Source organism: Suricata suricatta, chromosome 12 (genome assembly GCF_006229205.1).
Source record: "Suricata suricatta isolate VVHF042 chromosome 12, meerkat_22Aug2017_6uvM2_HiC, whole genome shotgun sequence".
NCBI classification, from domain to species: domain Eukaryota; kingdom Metazoa; phylum Chordata; class Mammalia; order Carnivora; family Herpestidae; genus Suricata; species Suricata suricatta.
Window position 1 is genome coordinate 90,404,154 of NC_043711.1, and position 19,667 is coordinate 90,423,820.

General features: G+C 54.0%; 1 protein-coding gene and 1 long non-coding RNA gene across 4 annotated transcripts in view; one reads left to right on the forward strand and one right to left on the reverse strand.

The window, feature by feature from the left end:
* Positions 1 to 19,667, forward strand: part of L3MBTL1 (L3MBTL histone methyl-lysine binding protein 1) — a 28,112-nt gene extending 8,445 nt beyond the window's left edge. The window contains exons 7-22 of one of the 3 annotated variants that reach the window (XM_029918490.1): positions 1,655 to 1,743; positions 2,262 to 2,366; positions 3,265 to 3,400; positions 3,733 to 3,824; positions 5,228 to 5,379; positions 5,781 to 5,857; positions 6,437 to 6,522; positions 6,716 to 6,826; positions 7,303 to 7,417; positions 8,246 to 8,345; positions 8,531 to 8,728; positions 8,819 to 8,868; positions 13,007 to 13,173; positions 13,597 to 13,659; positions 16,938 to 17,068; positions 17,420 to 19,667. In XM_029918490.1, the coding sequence (XP_029774350.1) occupies positions 1,655 to 1,743; positions 2,262 to 2,366; positions 3,265 to 3,400; positions 3,733 to 3,824; positions 5,228 to 5,379; positions 5,781 to 5,857; positions 6,437 to 6,522; positions 6,716 to 6,826; positions 7,303 to 7,417; positions 8,246 to 8,345; positions 8,531 to 8,728; positions 8,819 to 8,868; positions 13,007 to 13,173; positions 13,597 to 13,659; positions 16,938 to 17,068; positions 17,420 to 17,570 (1,823 nt within the window). In that variant the 3' untranslated portion in view covers positions 17,571 to 19,667. Of the gene's footprint in view, positions 1 to 1,654; positions 1,744 to 2,261; positions 2,367 to 3,264; positions 3,401 to 3,732; positions 3,825 to 5,227; positions 5,380 to 5,780; positions 5,858 to 6,436; positions 6,523 to 6,715; positions 6,827 to 7,302; positions 7,418 to 8,245; positions 8,346 to 8,530; positions 8,729 to 8,818; positions 8,869 to 9,391; positions 9,492 to 13,006; positions 13,174 to 13,596; positions 13,665 to 13,785; positions 14,970 to 16,937; positions 17,069 to 17,419 lie in introns of those variants that run through there. The other 2 variants (XM_029918492.1, XM_029918491.1) reach the window with 2 other exon arrangements.
* LOC115274945 lies at positions 1,727 to 3,724 on the reverse strand. Its single transcript, XR_003901339.1, has 3 exons — positions 3,589 to 3,724; positions 2,717 to 2,845; positions 1,727 to 1,850 (listed from the first exon to the last, which is right to left on the reverse strand). It is a non-coding gene; the product is annotated as an uncharacterized LOC115274945 (long non-coding RNA).

The window sequence follows — 19,667 nt, forward strand, 5'->3', positions numbered from 1 at the left end:
GTGGCTTATGTTACAGTTTAGGAAGAGTGAGAAGTGAGAACATAGTGTAGGGAGGAAGGCTCGAGGGTTGTAAAGCCTGGTGATAATTGTGGCGGTTTGGAAAAAGCGAAGAGGCATTATGCAGGATGATGTGCAACGGCAGTGGCAAGACACAAGGAGATGATGCCAGGCCCCGCGTCCTCCCCTCTCCTCCCCTGGCGTGCTCTGTAAGCCTGGATAAAGGCCGAATGGGAGAGCTGAGGATTTCTTGAGGGAACACAAGTGATGTGTTGGAGGGACATTCCAGGTTTCACTGAGGACAGAGGATAGTGGGAAGAGATGTGCTCTGGGTCGGTGTGGGGTGTAGGTCCCTGAGACAGTCTGATGGCCTGGTTGATCCGTTGATGAAGGAGACTTGCTCTGGCCCAGCTGGGGCAGATGGTCGGATTTCGAGCTTCAGTACAGTGACCAGGGAACTTAGGCAGCTCCTAGGGAGACACTTCTAGCCACTGCGATTCCAGCTAAAGAGAAAAGCTTCTTCCTGAGTGTCAAATCACTCCACATCTGAGTGATCCAGGGCAGTAGCCAAGAGAGCCAGTGCATGGCAGAGCTGGAATCCAGATCAGACAGACATCGTGGGGCCCTAGGAGACCAGTAACACAAGACCAGCACTTTGCGTTTCGTGAGGATCTTTTACTCACAGCATCTCATGTACTTCTCCACACGATTCTCTGTGGTAGATGAAGTTGTCTGCATATCACAGATGAGAAAATTGAGGCAGTGAAGTGTCTAGAAGAAGCTGGAGCTATTTACCAAAGGGATATGAATTGATTTTTGCAGGCTGTTGCCCTCTTTCATTGTCTGTAGCCCTCAGCTGAAGGCAGCTCAGGCTGACCTTGTGAGCCTGCCTTACACATCGCTAGCTCTTCTAGTCCTTAAAGGCTCTTTCTCTCTGTCCTGGAGGCCAGATCTCCATCTTAAGCTAACCTGAAGGTCCCATAGGGGGATTTAACTCCCCTCCCTAGGAGGGATCTCCCCTGGAGATTCCTGACCATAGTGTGTGTGTGTGTGTGTGTTTGCGTGTGCACGTGTGCATGCCATCTGTATGTTCAGGAGGGCTGTGGAATCAGTCTGTACTCTGTGGGCACACTACGCACACATATAACGTATTTGTGTCTCTGTGTACCTGTGCGTGTTTAGAGGAAGAAGATCAAAAAAAGAGTTTCTCATTTCTCTGTGAGTTTGCTCCTTCATTTCTTCCTCCTTCCATGGTTTCTCGCTCATTTCTCTTTTCCTTCTTCTCTCCCTGTGAGCTTAGGTGGCACTGTGATGAAGTGCTCTGGCTCAGGACTTGTCACTGGGCTTTGCCAGAGAACTGCGTCCCTCTGTGGGACCTCAGTTTAATTGCTAAATAGTCCAAAGTACTTTTACTGACAGTGGCCTGGGGGTGGGGGTGGGCAGACAGAATTTGGTGCAGCCCCGCCTGAGACTGAGGCTCTCCTGAGATCTGAGACCCCACTGTCTGGTGCCGGTGTGGCTGGGAGGGCCCAGAGGACAGCATGGGCTCTAGACAGAGGTTTGTTTTGGAGGTAAGGTTGAGTTGAACCAGGGGAAACTCCGGCGAAGAATCTATCGGGAGCAGTCCAGTCAGTCTGTCTGTCTCCTGTCTCCACAGCATCAGGGGAGAAGAAGGAAAGCTGGTCGTGGGAGCCCTACCTGGAGGAGCAGAAGGCTGTCACTGCCCCTGTCAGCCTCTTCCAGGACGTGAGTCGGACGGTTCCTACTTAGGAAGAGCTTGCATACCCAGTCCAGGAACTCACCACCAAACTCAGACCTTCTGGTGTTCTGTGTGTCTGATATCCCTCAAAAGACTGGAAGAATGGAAGGGGGAGAGCCTGGTTAAGGTCCCAGAGTAGAAAAGGGCTCACTCTGAGAGGCTCCCAGGATAGGAGGAAGTAGAGAGGTTGGACCCAGGCTCACCCATCACAGGACCTGTGGACTTTTGAATCCTGATCCCTTCTGCTCAGTTCTGTATGCTAATCTCCCCATGACATAGGTAAGAGGGAGCCCTGAAATCCAGCCCTGACTTAGCCCACATTTTTCAGAGGACCTGGGAGGTAGTCTTTCCTGCTCTGGATCCCTGCACTAAAGATTCCCAAACAAGCTACCCCTTTGGTAAAACCAGGCAGGTGGGGCCTAAAGGCAGCTCCTTCCCCCCAAGCCTGCTAGGCAAGGATAAGGCTGGATGGAGGCTGGGTCCTCTCCAATCTGTGTGTTGACAGTACCAGGCGGTCACTCATAATAAGAATGGCTTCAGACTGGGCATGAAGTTGGAAGGCATCGACCCTCAACACCCGTCCATGTACTTCATCCTCACCGTGGCCGAGGTGAGCTGAGGCTTGCTCCCATATTCTGGTGATTTCTTTCTGGGCAGACTGATGGGGACTGCTAGGGGCTTGGAGGGCCTGACTCAGATGAGGAAGATACTGCTCTGCCCTCAGAAAGCACCCAGTCTTCAGGGGGTTATGGTGGAACACACCAAAAGCTAAAAAAAGGAACAAAACTACAATATTGGGCATGGAGACATGACTGAATGGTGCATCCTGCAGTCCTGGGGGAGCCTGAGGAGGGGGGATCCCGAGGGCAGGGATGTTGGCATGAGTCCAGTCATGGTCTCCTCCTCTGGGAGTCCCACAGTTGTGTGGGAAGCAGCCAAATAGACACATCAGCAACTTACCACCCGGGGCAGCAGATGTGAGCAGGGCAACACGAGGGGGCAAGAGAAGCATCATGGAGGAAAGGCTTCCCGCCAAGCCTTGAGGGATAGATTGTGAGTTAGTAGGTGTTCCAGGCAGAAGCAAAAATCCTGGGCATAGAACAGGGAGCCAAGTTCAAGGAGCTGCCATCAGCTCAGTGAGGTCAGAGCAGTGTAAGGGGGGAGCAGTGAGAGATGGTAGCAGAAGGAAGGGTCATCTGGGGCCCTCAGAACAGTCCTGAGCCTTGGTAGGTGCCCTTGTGGTTCTGTCCAGGGCTCAAAGGGCAGGAGGATGTCCTCGAATCTGCCTGCCTCATATGCAGACTCAGGGCTCATGAGTACATGCTCTGTCCTCAATGCAGGATGGCAGAGTGTGGGACAAGGTTCAGGATGGGGGAAGAGTGGTGGGCTGGGGAACCTGCTAGCATTCGAGAGACCCTGGAGATCGCCAGGCTGGGCCAGGAGACGGGGGGCAGAGAGTGGGCGTCTGCTGGCATCAGAGTCCCTGTGATTCCCCCTCACGGGGCTAGGTGTGTGGCTACCGCCTACGTCTGCACTTTGATGGGTATTCCGAGTGCCATGACTTCTGGATCAATGCCAACTCCCCTGACATTCACCCTGCTGGCTGGTTTGAGAAGACCGGGCACAAGCTGCAGCCCCCCAAAGGTAAGGCCTAGCCGGGTTGGTCACAGGGAGGCAGTGAGCCCTCAGACCCATCCATTCTTCCCCGCCGGACCCCCTTCCTTGTTCCCCATTCCACCACTGGCCTCTCTTAATCACATCCTGCTGTGACTAGGCACCAGGGCTCCTGCCTCGCCCTTGCCCTTGGAGTGTCCACTGGGGTCATGTCCCACCTCAGCAGGGTCTGCCTAGGCAGGTTCTTGAGAGGTGGGAGGTCCTTGGACTTTGCTGATTCTGCTGCTTCAGTGCGGGGTTACTCGCGATGGCCCAGCCTCTGTCTGCACGGCGCTCTGTTCTTCCCCCGCTGAGGGGCCTAGGTTACAAGGAGGATGAGTTCAGCTGGAGCCAGTACCTGCGCAGCACAAGAGCCCAGGCCGCCCCCAAGCACCTGTTTGTGAGCCAGAGCCAGGTGAGTGTCCCCCTCCGAGCGAGAGTGGGACAGAATCCCCCGCAGAAGAGAGCTTGTCTTCCCGCACACCAAATGGGAAGGGCGCTCTGGGCAGGCCCAGGGGCAGAGGGAGACTGGTTCTGGGACCCACCCAGTTTCCCCTCCTCCCTCCTGCAGAAGCCCCGGCCCCTGGGCTCCCACCATCTCAGCCTGCGCACTGGGTTTCTTGCCTTGGTTTGCTCTGCAAGCCCGGGGTCCAAGCCTCTGTTCTGGGAGCTTGCTTTTTCCTTCCTTTTGACCAATACCGCAGCTCTCCCACTTAGTCTCCACACTCACTCCTTGTCGTTTTCTCTGCTCAAGGCAGCTGGCAGCTTTGTCCAGCAGCTGAAGTAGCTCCTAATCCCCAGCCAGAGGTCTGCGAGATTTAGGGAACCCTCCAAATTGTTACCAGGCCAGGGGTGCCTGGATGGCTCAGTGGTTGAGCATCCGACTTGAGCTCAGGTCACAATTTCACAGCTTGTGAATTAGAGCCCCACGTTGTTGGGCTCTGTGCTCATGGCTCAGAGCCTGGAGCCTGCTTCAGATTCTGTGTCTCCCTCTCTCTCTGCCCTCCCCCACTTGCACGCACTCTCTCTCTCTCTCTCTCTTAAAAATAAATAAATAATAAAATAAATAAAGCAAAATAAGATAAAAATAAAATAAATTACCAGGTCAGAAGTGCAGCGTCCTCAGGGGTCAGGGCGTCCACCACACCATGCAGGCAGTTACCCTTCTGCCTGGATCTGGCCCCATAGGCCCTACCTACAGGTTCCCAGATGACTAGTGGGGTTCTACCTGCTGTTATGTCAAGGAATGCAGACTTTTAAGTCAAACTGGTTAAACCCTTGTCCCACCGTTCACTAGCACTGTGGTGCTGGGCAAGCTCCTTAACCTGTAAAATGGAGATGATCATACCTATTTCCACAAGGTTGTTGCAAAGGTCAAGGGCGGTGATGGCTTTTGAAGCTATGCCTGACGGATGCCCTTCCTCCCCTCTCCCTGCCTCACGACAGCTCTTGCCTCCCAGCACCCACTAGTGACCCAGCCACCTCAGTGCAAGCTAGGCCGGGCTGGACTGTGTAGGAAAGGCTGTGGCTCAACCTGACAGATGCTTTGGGCAAATGCATAGCTTCCTGCCTGTCTCTCATCTTCCACCACAGTGAGGCTTCCTTCCTTCCTTGGAGGCCACAAGTTCCCGAGTGGCTCAGGGCTGGGGGTTATGACTCTGCCCTGGAAGGACCCTCTTTCTCAGCCTGTTTTTCCTGTGCACCCCACCCCACCCCGGGCATAACTCCTAGAGAACCTACGCCTTCCTTTGCCAGTGGGTTCTGGGTCAGTGCTGGCCAGCCTGGGCCTGGCGTGGCAGCCCCTCATCTTGCCCACAGAGTCCCCCACCCCTGGGTTTCCAGGTGGGCATGAAGCTGGAGGCTGTTGACCGCATGAACCCATCCCTCGTCTGCGTGGCCAGCGTGACCGACGTGGTGGACAGCCGCTTCCTGGTGCACTTTGACAACTGGGATGATACTTATGACTACTGGTAGTGGGAGGGCCCAGACTTGGCCGGGGCTGGGGGTGAGGGGATGACGGGGGCGGGAGGCAGTACTTTCAGACCTCAGGCACCACGTAGCCCCTACCTGGTCCTGACATTTGTATTTGCTCCAGGGCATCACGGACTGTCCTGTGGCTTTGATCTATATTATCAGAAATGCAAAATTAAATGTTTCCTCTAAAAATGCCAAAGTTAGGAGGAGCAAGTCTTTGACTCATGGTTTTCCCTTAGACAGTAGTCATAGAGTTTGTGGTTAATGCTGCAGTTTTCTGACATCATCAGCCATCTGTGTAGCTCTCACTGAGCAGTAGAATGAGGGTGGGCACTGGTGCCATGCTGTCCTAGGCCTCAAAGTGTCACTCGGGACAGTGAAGTATTCTTGGTTTCAGGTGTGATCCCAGCAGCCCCTACATCCACCCGGTGGGCTGGTGCCAGAAGCAAGGAAAGCCCCTCACCCCTCCACAAGGTGACCCCTCAGCCTGAGCAAATGCCCCCTCCTGGGCCTGGCCCCACTGCCCTCCCCCTGATCCCTTATCAGTACCTCACTAGCTGGGTCTTTAGCATCTGGATGAGGGGACAGATGTGTCCTGGAGCCTCATCTTCTTTGCCTGGGAGCTGAGGAACCTTTGATTTTAGGAAAGACCTGTCAACCCCTGACTCTGTCGATGTTTAAAGGAAGGAAGTTAGATGACTTTTCTCAGCAAAGAAGCAGGAGTCCAGAGCAAAGAGACCTTATCCTTTCCTTTAGGGCTATTATGCTGGTCCACACACAGGAGAGGTTCAGAAGAGGCGGGGGCTTACACTGGAGCAGCAGGACTGAGGAGGGGGAGTGGGGGCCAGCATTCTCCGACAGCCCTGTGAACTGTGGGGTGGTGATGTGCTTGGTTCTGACCAGCACCCGTCTGCCTCAGGAGCCCAAGCCGGCAGCTGGCTCTGGCGGTGTTGGGGGAGGGGGGGGATTGTACTCCATCTGGTCTCCTGCTCCTGTCTGGGGAGAGGGGACTTCCCTCATGTGCCTAGACATTGCTCTCACCCTCTCCTCCAGACTACCCAGACCCTGACAGCTTCTGTTGGGAGAAATATCTGGAAGAAACCGGGGCCTCTGCTGTGCCTACCTGGGCCTTCAAGGTGGTGAGTTAGCTTTCTCTGCTCCCAGAGCTGACCTCTGGGAAGGCACAGAGCACTTGGCCAGTCCCATGGAATTGAGACCAAGTGGAATGCTCCCTCTTTGGCAGGCCATGGTTTCTAAGTCATTGGGCTCCTTTCTTGGGGTCCCAGCTCTACTGAGCTGGGCCTTGGCCTGAAGGCTGCTGTCCCCCTGCAGCGACCCCCACACAGCTTCCTGGTCAACATGAAGCTGGAGGCCGTGGACCGCAGGAACCCAGCCCTGATTCGTGTGGCCAGCGTGGAGGATGTGGAGGACCATCGGATAAAGGTGGCTCTGGGCCCCTCAGGCTGGGGGAGTGGACAGGCTGCTGGGGTAGGAATTCTGTACACTGGTTAGAGGTCAAGGGCATGGCATGAGTCAGGCATAAGGGAGGCTGCAGGTTGTGGGAAGAGAACTCTACGTTCAACGTCGAAGATCTGGGGTCTCACTCAAACCTCATCTGTGACTTACCTTTGTGGGCTTGGACAAGTCATTTCCCCTCTCTGAGCCCATAAAATGGGCCTAATGATCCTTGTCCTGTGCGTGGATTGATGGGAAGTGCCAGTAACTTAATGAGTGGAGCCCTTGGAACATGTGGTGGCGGAAGTGGATTATTGTGAGGTTGGCGCCTTGGTTCTTCCAATTCAGGATCTTGCTTCTGGCAGGCCCCAGGGACAGGGAGAGCCTCCTGGAGCCTGGAGGTCCTCCTGGCTGAGCTGGGCTCCACGAGCAACACCTGACCTCCAAGGGCCTTTCCTCCCCAGCTCCACTTTGATGGCTGGAGTCACGCCTATGACTTCTGGATTGATGCCGACCACCCAGACATCCACCCCGCGGGCTGGTGCTCCAAGACGGGGCATCCTCTGCAGCCCCCTCTCCGTGTGTACCCTTTGGACACTCTGACCCCCTCCTGCTGATGTGTGCCTCAACCCCGCAAGCTCTGGCAGTCTCCCTCCTGCAGCTCACCCAGGGGATTCTGACTGTGCACACCTGGGCTCTAGTGCCCACAGTGAGCTCTGGAATCCCACACCCCCTGCCTCAGTGGTCTCTGCCACGCTGCGCAGTTGCTGGGTTTAGGGTACTGAGATGTGCGGGGCCGAGCTCACTTGGGAGCCTAGGAGGGAGTTATGCACCCAGAGAATTCTCTCAGCATCCACCAGAGCCACACGGAGCAGACATTATGTTTGCCGAGGAAACCAGGCTTCTTTAAATAAAATCCTGGTCCCTGCAGGGGGGGTGGGAGGTCAGGTCATGAGACCCCTCAGCTCCAAGTCACTTCGGATATTGATCTTTCTCAGTTATTCTCCAAACCTGAGTAGGGCCCAGAGAAAGTTCCCAAGGCCTTGAGAATGAAATGGAACAATACAGAATAGCATGAACCTGCCTGATGCAGCTTCTAAGGTACAGCTGTGCCCACACCAACTCTGAGTTGATCTTCTCCCAGAGGGTTTTCCTTCTCTCAGGGGCAGAGCATGGCCTGAGGTTTCAACAGAGCGTATGAGAGCCAAGCCCTCGTTCTCCAAAGAGGGGCAGATACCCAGGAGCAGGAAATGATGTCACATTCTAGGTTAGGGCCCCTGTAGCTGGGCAACTCACTCCTAGTGCTAACCTTCACCATAGAGACTGTTCCTTCCCTGATCTCCCTCCTCCCCTCTCACACCCCCCACCACGGACGCTGTGCTGACTCCTCTCTTCCTGCTGCCCCAGGACCCAGGGAGCCCAGCTCCGCCTCCCCTGGGGGCTGTCCCACCCTTAGCTATCGGAGCCCGCCACACACTAGGACCTCCAAGTACAACTTTCACCAGCGGTGAGTGAAGAGCTCCTGCCAAGACCCCCTCAGGCCTTGTTCAAAGAGGGACTCCTTTACACCTACTGTGCGCAGCCAATCAGGGTTCACCATGACTCTCCCAGTGGGGCCAGAGTTGGGAACGACTCGGTGAGAACAAGCAGATTCAGCCCAGCTTATGCCACCTTTTTCTTCCGCTTCCCCAGGAAGTGCCCCACTCCTGGTTGTGATGGTTCCGGCCACGTCACAGGCAAGTTCACAGCTCACCATTGCCTCTCAGGCTGCCCACTGGCTGAGAGGAACCAGAGTCGGCTGAAGGCGGAGCTGTCCGACACGGAGGCCTCGGCCCGTAAGAGGAACCTCTCGGGCTTCTCCCTAAGGAAGAAGCCTCGCCATCATGGCCGGTGCGGAGGGCAAGGGTGCAGGGCCTCGTGTCCTCTCGGGCCGGGCCAGGCACTGATTCCCTGCCACGGACCCGGTCCCTCTCTCTCCAGGATTGGACGCCCTCCAAAGTATCGGAAGATCCCTCAGGAAGATTTCCCGAGTAAGTCCTGGGTCATGTGCTCCCATGCCCTCCACAAGGTGTTCACAGTGAGTGCTTAGTAACCGGTGGGATGAGTCTCTAGGGGAAGCTAGAGGGGACAGCTGGAAGGGAGACCACCTCTTCCTCTCCGGCACTGGCAGAGCATAGAGCAGCGGCAGGAACACAGGGGTGACCTTGAGTTCCAGTCCCACTTCTCCTGTGGCCTTGCTGTGGGTCTGCAGGGGGGATTCTGAGCCTCTTTGGGCCTCTGGTTCTCCACTGTGCAGCAGGATACCCCCCTAGCCCCGTTCCCCTTGATTCTAGGCCTCCTGGGAGGGAGACCTTGGCTTTCACTTTCTAGCTGTGCAACCTTAAGCAAATCACTTAATATCTCTGAGTCTCAGTCTCATTTGAAGACATGAATAATACCCTCAAGTGTCAAGTACCTAAAATAACAGTAGTTACCAGTACTGTTCACTGAGCATCTACTATGAGCCACACACTGTTTCCGGTGCTGTACGTATACTGTTGCTGACCCTCACAGGCATCCTGGAAGGTGGATGGCATTCTCTTCTGAGAGAAGAGGAACAGGAGGCCCGGAGGGTGAAGCCGCTTGCCCATAGTCATTCATCTCATAAGGGGCAGAGCTGGCATTCAAACTCAGAGCTGCCTCCTGCTCTGTGCTGCTGGCATCACAGGCCAGAAGCACCTAACCCAGGTGTCTGTCCACCTCTCAGTCTCCTTTGTCTTAGCTTGGATGCCACAACCAGGTGCCACAGACTCGGTAGCTTAAACAACAGAAGTTTATTTTCTCACACTTACGGAGGCTAAAAGTCCAAGATCAAGGTATCCGCAGGGCTGGTTTCTCGTGAGACCTTGCTCCTTGGCTGGCAGGTGACCACTCTCTCTCTGTGTCCTCACATGGTCTGCCCTATAGGCATGTGCCCTCCCAGAGTCTCGCCACATGTGTTCAAGGACACCAGATTGGAGGAGAACCCACCCTAACAGCCTTGTTTTAACTTACCTGTTGAAAGACCCCATCTCTGAATACAGTTGGCCCTTGAACAGCAGGGACTTGAACTGCCCGCAGTCCTGTAAACATGGTTTTTCATGATTTTCCTAATGATGTCTTCTTTTCCCTGGCTTCCTTTATTGTAAGACTACAGTTTATGATACATGTGACAAACAAAATATATGTTAATTGACTGTTTATGTTATCGGTAAGGCTTCCAGTCAACCATAGGCTATTAGTAGTAAAGTTTCAAGGGAGTCAAAGTTACACATGGATTTTTGATTGCCTGGGGTGTTGAGGCCCCTAACCCCGACATTGTTCAAGGGTTAACTGCACAGCCCCATGCAGAGGTTCAGGGGGGTAGGGGGTTGGGCTTCAATATATGCCTTTGGGGGAACATGGTTAAGCCCATAACATGCTCCAAAAGGAAGGGACAAGGTGACCGAGCCCTCCATTGGATGACAAATTCATCTTGTATCTTTAGCACAGGGCCTGGGGCGCCTGGGTGGCCCAGTCAGTTAAACATCCAACTTTGACTCAGGTCATGATTTCATGGTTTGTGGGTTCAAGCCCCACATCAGGCTCTGTGCTGACAGCTCAGAACCTAGAGCCATTCTTCAGATTCTGTGTCTCCCTCTATCTCTGCCCCTCCCCCTCTCACTCTCTCTCTCTCTCTCTCTCTCTCTCTCAAAAATAAACATTAAAAATTTTTTTTGGTTTTAATTCAGCACAGGGTCTGATACACAGCAGGAGCACTAGGGATCATGCCTTAGTTGAGTTGAGTGCACATCATTTTAAGGCTAGAAGAGACCATGAGAGAGCTCCTGGCTCACTGCACAGTTTCTTGGCGGGACTTAAGCTGCTCCAGTTCTTCAGGGACAGTCTCTGCAACCTGGATGATCTGTAGCATGTGGTTCAGAGCACAGCTCTGGACTTAGACAGGCTTTTATGGGCTGTGAGACCTTGGGGAGTTGACCCCCTGTCGGAGCCTCAGCTTGCTTATCTGTGCAATGCTGATAATATGCCCACCTCCAAAGTTGGTAGGAGGCTTACAACCAAGTCAGGTAAAGGGCTTAGCACAGCTACGTGCTGGTATCATTAGCCCTGTCTATTGGCTGACCTCTTCTCGCTGCCATTCCAAGCTGTTTCCTCCTGGTAGAAACAGATGGCACTTCCTTCCTCACTTCCTGCACAGTGAGGAAGGGCTTAGCCAGCCTCCACGCCCTCACAGTGAGGGCTTCTGGGGATGGGACTGCAGCGGACACCTTTCCTACCGACCCATGGGACACCTGGCCAGATGCCCCTCCAGAGCGTGGCTCTGGCCACAAAAGGACATGTGCCTGTGTGTTCATTCCAGAAGTATCCTAGGAACTTGGGAAGTTAAATCTTTCCAGAGACTGAGGCTGTGGCCCAGAGAGGGCAAGGAAGGGCTTACCTAATCATCATCATCATCATCATCATGCTATAGAATCAATGTTTTTGTCTCCCCACAAAGTCATATGTTGAAACCTAATCCCCAATGTGACGATATTGGAGGTGGAGCCTTCAGGAAGTGATCAGGTCAAGAGGGTAGAGCAGTTAGTGCCCTTATAAAAGAGACCCCAGAGGCTTCCCTTGTTCCTTTCACCATATGAGGACACAGTGAGACATCAGCCCTCTGTTAACCAGGAAGTGGACCTTCACTGCATACCGTTTCTGTTGGTGCCTTGGTCTTGGACTAAGCAGCCTCCAGAACCGTGAGGAATAAATTTCTGCTATTTATAAGCCCAAAAAATTCCAGAAGAGCCTGCCGCTAGAAGGCTTGCAGTTAGATAAGACACCCTGACTGCCTGTGAGGCTCCCTCCTGGGCTCTGGGGAAGAAGGATAAGGAGCAAAGCTCCCTACAGCCACTCAGCCTTGTCCCCCAACATTCCTCACCGGCACATGGAGGACCAGAAAGAGGACTTGGAACAGGAGGCCAAGCCTGTGGCCAGGCAGATGAAGTGCTAGTGGTGGTAACTGTCAGGGGCGGTCCTGGCTCTGCTGCAGGTGGGTGCTGAGAGCAGGCGGAGCTGGGGGAGCAGCAGGTCCCTCATGGTGCCGAAGGCTGGGCTGGCTGTGGAGCGTGGCCCAGAGCTTGAGTCTGAGGAGCAGAGATGGCGGCAGGTAGGAGGTGCTATGGAGAGCAGCCCGTGGGGCTGGTGACAGGATCCAAGAGGCTCCAAGAGTGACTGGAGGTGCAGAGGAGTCAGGGTGAAAGGCTGAAGCTAAGAGCCAAAGGGGCAGGGAAGGCCAGTCTGTGATGAGTGGGGGGACAGCCCCTGGGGAGGGGCAATGGTGAGCTGCAGCCATGTGTCTAGAACTAACGCCCAGTGAACAGGAGGGAGGCAGCTCTCTTGAACTGTGGGCAGAATGAGGCAGGGCAACGCATGTGGGACAGTGGCCACATGGCCCAAGGCCAGTCAAGGCTGGTAAGGTAGGCGGGGACAGGTGTGTTAGAGCTGCCAAAGGTAAATGAAGTCCAGACAGGTGAGGGCCAGGCCTGGCCAAGGCGGAGGCCAAGCAGAGCAGCGTCCCTCATGAGGTCAAACAGTGGCTGAGGCTGGAGGCCAGGAGCCAGGACTACAGGAGCAAGTCAGGAAGCAGGGTGACCGGCAGTGTGGAATTGGACAGGAGTCAGGGAGCACCTTCGAGGTGCCAGAATAGGCTGGGGAGCGGGTAGGGGACAGGAATGGAGCGGGAAGCAGTGATGGACACTTTCAGGCTGGGTTCTCACACAGAATTGACCTGACTCCACCAGAGTTAGAGCAGGAAAAGGAGGGCAAACAGAATAGGCTTCTGCTGTTAGGGCTGAGCTTCTCGGATGTTGGCGGTCATCCTGGTACAAGGGATCTAGAGAACAGTCAGGGATGTACAGCACCCCCTTGCGGGGGTTCAGGGTGCTGCAGCCTCAGAGAGATGGGGCTGGGTCGTTCCTAACTGCTGACTCGGGAGAGTCTGTCAAGTGAGGCACTCACTTCACCAGGAAGAGAGGGCAGGGGACAAGGAGTCAGGTCTCCTCCTCGGCTTTGCAAGACTCTCAGACGAGGCCCTGGTCCTCCCGAGGGGCATGGGTAGGAGCGGCCCCAGGGACCAGCCGAGTCCTCAGCGCCAGCCTCTGCCTTCAGCACTAGCTCCCGACGCCGCGCACCAGTTGCACCAGTCCCTCTTCACGTCCGCCCTGTCAGCCCGCCCTGACCGCTCGCTGTCCCTGTGCTGGGAGCAGCACTGCAAGCTCCTGCCGGGAGTGGCGGGCATCTCGGCCTCAACAGTTGCCAAGTGGACCATTGATGAGGTGAGAGCGAGGACCCCTCCCCATCCCTCTCTCCTGCTTGGCCCTCTCTCCCTGGCGGGAGGGCTCAGGAAAGGCCCTTGTCAGGCAGAGGCGGGCACCACACCTGACACTACCCCCTGCTCCTCCCTCCCATCCACAGCCCCTCCTGGTGCCCGGCAGGGACTGAGACGTGGGCCAGCAGGCCTGCCCCGGTGGATGGGGAGAGGGACATGCTGCTAGTTCACGTGGAGTCCAGCAGGAGAGACAGGCTTCACCTGGGCCCCACCTTGCTCACCCAGTGCCAGAGACACAGGGATCCTCTTGGGCTGACAAGAAAAAGCAACACTGTCAAAGCCCAGAGAGCACCAAGTCCACCTGGGCCCACCTCTCCCCTAAACTCCAAGTCCCTGTCCCCTTGGCAATGCATCTTCTTTGGTTTCCAAGGTCTTCAGCTTCGTTCAGACCCTGACCGGCTGTGAAGACCAGGCACGACTCTTCAAAGATGAGGTGAGGCGAGGTGCAAGTGCAGAGTGGGGACAGAAGGGTCACTCAGTGAGACAGCAGGGAGCAGGTGGCCTCACCAGTGCTGCCCCCTCTGCTAGGGAGGGCTCTCTGTTGTCCCACCTGCGGGAGACTGGTCACAGTGACCCACGTCTCTGGGAAACATCCGGTAGGGACCATGGCCAAGCTTGCAAACGCTCTGTGTTCAGATCATCCTCAGGAAGGAAAATGCCTCCTGGAGACAGGGCTCTATTCATTCCTCTCTACTCTCTGCCCAGCTTGTTTTCTAAGCCTAGCCTCACCAGGGGGACAGTAAGTTAAAGTGTGTCTTGAATGGCACAGGTATTGCCTTTTACTGCAAGGATCTTAACACATACTCAAAACCGAGACCCAAAAGCTAACCAAGGAAAAGAAGCCATGAGTTGTACGTAAAAGAACCCTAGCTTTGCAGACAGTGTGGATGTGAATCCCAGCTCTGCTAGTTTGAGCTCTTTATTGTCTCTGAGTTGCATCTTCTTATCTATGAGATGGAGATAAAGCGGGTGTAAGGACGGTATGATGATGACAGCCCTGCAGGGCCATTGTGAGCATCGGACACGGTGAACGGACCGTGGCACCAGATTGTCTAGTGTAACTGTATCACCAGCATGCTGTAGAAGGGCACATAAATCCTCTCACTCTATAAGAATGCCTGATGCAGTGGCGGCTCAGCAGTGGTTCTAACTCTTAGCAGCTGTCCTTGAGTAAAGAACTTGATCATGACTCTCCTACTTTACATGGTCTGAAACTGGAAGGGACCTTGGAGTTTGTTTAGATCTTCTTTCCAAGGAATACATGCATCCCCCGCCCCCCAGGAACGTTAGTCTCAGCCCCTCCAGGTCAGGTGCCCTGAAGACCCAACACAGCCAGCCATTTCTTCATAGCACTTTGTGTGGTGGGGCCCCCACCCCCTCCCCATGCGGGCTGCTCGCCTCGTGGGCTGGTGATCTTACTGTGACATATGTGTCCATAGCAGTAGCCCAGTTTCAGATGCCTTCTCACCAGCACAGAACATGCCGGTTATGTTCTGCCTCCCTAGATGTTTTTTGGTTGTGTATTTAAAAGGACTTTATAGAGCAGTTTTAGGGTCACAGCAAAATTGAGAGGAAGATACAGAGATTTCCCGTATACCTCCAGCCCCGACACCTGCACAGCCTCCACTCAGAGTGGCACACGTCTTAAAACTAACGAACTGAAACCTAGACTTCTTTTAATGGAGATAAAAATGTACATGGAACAAAATGCACACATCTTTTTTTTTAATGGTCTTATTTATTTTTGAGAGAGAGGGAGAGACAGCACGAGCAGGGGAGGGTCAGAGACAGATGGAAATACAGAATCTGAAGCAGGCTCCAGGCTCTGAGCTAGCTGTCAGCAGAGAGCCCGACGCGGGGCTCAAACCCACAATCCGTGAGATCATGACCTGAGCCAAAGTCGGACGCTTAACCGACTGAGCCACCCAGGTACCCCAGAATGCACACATCTTAAAAGTACAGTTCCACAAGTTTTGTGAACTGTGTACACCCGGAACCCAGTACTTCAGTCAAGATATAAAACGTTTCCATCATACCAGAACGTTCTTTCTTGGCCCCTTGGTCAGTCCCCGACCTCGTGGGGAACCACTGTTGTAATTTCTAGCACCATAGGTTAGTTTTACCTATTCTTAAACTTCATAGAAATGGGCCCAGCTTCTATTCTTTGGTGTCTGTCTCTTTTCACTCAGTGTAACGTTTTCGAGGTTCATCCATGTTATTGTGTATCCAGTAGTTTGTTCATTTGTATTGCTGAGTGGTGCTCCATTTTATAACTAGCCCACAGTTCTCCTGTAATTGGATATTTGGGTTGTTTTCTCTTCCCATAGATATGAACCCTATAATTTTTTTTAGCAAATTTAAGTTTGCATGAGTTTTACTACAGCCACATCAGACTAGTTTGGAGGTCATGCAAGTCCCCAAGTGCCTTTTATATCAATTATCCATTATAGTCTAACCACATCTTCCACTTTGTTACTTGTACCACTGGGTTTGTTTTTTTTTTTTAATTAACCTGATGTAAAACTTTACATTTATCCCTATTAAATGTTATTTTGTTGGTTTCATAGTCTCATTGTTTTAAATCTTGATTCTGCCATCTCTGATATTAACGAGCCTTTCCAGCCTCATGCAGGCTGTCGTTTGGTAACTAAGCCTTCTGTGAAAGAGAACCATGTGGTACCTTTAGAGGCCTTCCTTTGGGGAGAAGAGTCATAAGTGCTCTCTGAGTGCATGTGTGCAGCCAGCCACAGAACCACGCAGGAATTTGGTCCTCCAGCCGCCTCCCCTTGTCCCTGTCCCCAGAGTACCTACCATGTCTCTCAGTTCAACATGGTCTGAGATACAAAAGCATGGCCAAAGGGGGAGAAGGGAGAGCTGCCAGCAGCAATTGGAGTTCCGGTGGGAACAGGGCCTTTGTGAGGGTGAGGATGATCTTTTTCAGGATCGGGTCCACGGCATCCGCTTCCCCAAACAGGAGCAGGCTCTAGAGAGTGGCCTTTGTCTGGCTGGACTGATGCATTCAGACACACAGGTCAAGATTCTCTCTAGCTGGGACACAGACCCATCATTAGAGGGGTGTTTCATGAGTGAGAAATTAGAACGAAGCAGACAGATGGTCTTATGGGTCGTCAGTATGTCCAGTCTGGCGGTCAGCACTGATGGTCTTACGGAAAGTCTGCCCAGATTCAGATTAAATCACTCTCCCCTCCTCCCTGCCTCCCTAACTCCCTTCTTAAGAATAATGGCTCATAGGTCATATTGTGTACCTCATGCTGCATCGCTCGGACACACCCACGGCGTCTGCCCGCTCTCTGTCAGCACAAACACTCACCAGTGGGTTTATAGGGGAAGCGCAACAGCTGGTGTTCTGAGGCTGCTGTCATTGAGGACTTGGAAACACACACTGAAATCAGACCAGTCGGCAGAAAGAAAAAGAGTGTGTGTGTGAACATGGGGAAGCCAGTGGATATCTCTCTTTCCTTCTCTGTCCCCATTGCTGTCTTCCTTTTTTCCTTTCTCCCCCCTTCTCCTTTCTCCTTTTCCTTCCTTTTCCCGTCTCTGTCCTCCGTCCCTCCTCCCATATATCCATCACCCCTGCTTCTCTTTCTCCCCTCCCCACGGACACCCCACCTCTCCTTCACGCCTTGCCTTCCCCGAGGCCCTCTCCACCTTCTCCCCACTTTCCTTCCACCTCCCTCCCTAACCCCTCAGATGATTGACGGCGAGGCCTTCCTTTTGCTGACACAGGCGGACATTGTGAAGATCATGAGCGTCAAGCTGGGCCCAGCCTTGAAGATCTATAACGCCATTCTCATGTTCAAAAACGCCGATGACACCTTAAAGTGAGTGGCTCAGGGCTGGGCTCTCCTCCAGCCTGAGCTGGGCCTCCCTCCGCAGCCACTGCTTCCTTCCTGACCTGAATTCCTCATACCCACCCACCCCCGTACCCCCAACACCCCCTACGTCTTACCAGGGGCCCTCCTTCTCTCTGGGGCTGCTTCCTACAAGGTACATGGGAGCACAGGAGCCCTGGGCAATTTGGAGTCCTGGCCCCTGCAGCCTCAGGCTTGTCTGCCACCAGACACACCAGGGAAGGTGTGACTGGGCTGGAGGAGCATTACCAGTGGAGCAGACTGGAGGTGCCCTGCCTGTGGCAGCCCCCCATCTCCTGCTGACGTGTTTTATCACCAAAGGGTCTTTTTCTTAGGAGTTAAGAACAATCGGGTAGAATGGGAGGCCTCCCGTCAGAGGCCCATTTCTCTTCGACGTCTCTCCATGCTTTTCTTTCCTTGCCTCCTACCAAGAAGTGACCCTGCCACAACACATGTTCACTCTGCTGTCTGATTTCTGGGCGGGATCCAGGCAATGGCCCACCCAGACCCACTGACTCTTCCCTCTTCGATGGGTCAGCCTCGGAAACGTGTCTTCATACGCCCACTGGAGTCTCTGGCTGCCTTTCTCCCTTTTACCTACAAGTTGGGGATTCCAAGCCAAGATGCCTTCGTAAGCATGCCCAATTCTGGATCGGCTAGCATTTTAGTGGCCCATGCCAGGTCCTGTTTCCAGCAGACTAAGTGGTTAGAGCCTGTTTTACCTCTCCAGAAAAGGTCAAGGCTCCACAGATGTTCCCCATATACCCTTCCAGGGTCAGGTGTGGGGAAGAGGCAGCCCAAGGCTATGTCAGACAATCTCGGGTCTTTGGCCAGAGGGGCAGCTCCGGCAGGCACGATGGTCCCCAAAGCTGAGCATGGCATCCTTCCCTGCAGCCATGCATCTCAGCCAAGGCATTGCCCATGGGGCGAGGGCCCCACACCCGCCAGGCCCCAGCTGTGAGAATGTGCTGCTCTGTCTAGCACACATACCTCACGACATCACATTCGACCTATCCGTTAAATGTCTTGCTTTTGTGGAGTCTTACAAAGCCCACTTGCACTTGGGAGTGGGGAAGGTGAATTCCTCTATCTTTGAATTCTCTGTGGCCCATAAGCCTTTTGTATCACTGTCTGTCTGTCCTGCACTGCCATCCAGGTGCCTGCTGGGGCTCTGGGACTTAGGCCTTTCTGTCCAAGTGGGGGCCTAGCCTCCACCAAGCCACTGCCAAACCAGCTGGGGTGAGGCAGAGGGCCCAGTGGGAGCTGGCCCTGCACAGAGGTGAAGAGCAACGGGCAGGCTCCCGTGGCCCCCGGTGCTGAGATGGGCCCGCGGGGTGCAGAGCCAGATCGCTTCCCTGGGTCACGTGGTGCGCCTAGGGTACCCTCAGGAGTGTTTGACAGATGCAGCTGTGAGGCTTGATGTTGGGAAAATGCCAAGGGCTATTACTGTTAAAATATGAAGCTATATCTTTCCCATTGAAGTGGGGCATTCAAAGCTGTTGATGTCCTGCCGCGGTTCAATAGGGGACCCTCTCTTCCGTGGGCTCACACAGCTTTGCCAGGGGCAGCCATTTGGCCACCCAGCTGAACTCCTGCCAGGCTTCAGATGTTCCTTCCCTTTGCCCCTGAGAGGCAGCTCTGAGCACAACCTTCCCGGGAGGAAAGTGGGCAGTCCCCGCCTCTGGCTGATGCTTGGGTTTCTGGAGGTCGCGTTGCCCCTTGGCCAAAAGTAAAGAGGAGCAAGTCTGAACCTCTCTGACTTGGTTGCTTGTGGTGGCAAAACTCACCAGCCCCTTGGCCTTGTCTGCTTCTCTCTGAAACTGAGGAGAGATGCTCACCGGCTCTGTGGTGTGAGGAGAGGGCAGAAGTGTGCACAGCTGTGCTGCGGGACCTCGCCTGTCCTGGGGAGTGGGGCTGGACAGCTTTGCCACGTGGATCTACCAACCACACTTCTAGTGCTTGCCCATAGGAAGGGCAAGGTGGATTGAGGCCCTTGAGAAAAGGGCCCCCAGGCTCCGAACTTTGAGACCTCAGCGCTTTCTGCACCGACATCAGACTCTGGAAAAAAACATAAAAAGAGGGAAAGAAATCTGCCCTATTGCCCCTTCCCCCCCTCCTGTCCCCGGATGACATCATCGCACCTTGACCTGGGTGCCCAGTGACGGGAGGGAGTTGGCGTGCCATGTGCCTCTGCCCTCTCTCCAGCAGCAGACACCGCTTACACTTTGGCCCTGGCAGGCGCTCCCAGCCCTTGTCCAGCCCTGGCTTAGGGCACTGAGAGCCTTTCTGTTTAATTTCTGAAGCAGAGAGAATGATCCCAGAGTTTGAAAATGAAGCCTGTTTGCACTTTCATTCACATGCACTTTGGTGGAATTGTTTTTGTACTTGCCGTGTGTGTGTGTGTGTGTGTGTGCGCACGCGTGTGCGTGCATGTGTGTTCTTTAAGAGAATCCTCTGGTTTAAGATAAAGTGACTCTTGACTCATGAAAGAGAAAAAGTTAAAACCGTGGTGTTTTTGTCAGTGCATTGAAACAACATAAATAAACTTGGAACATCTGGATGATATGTA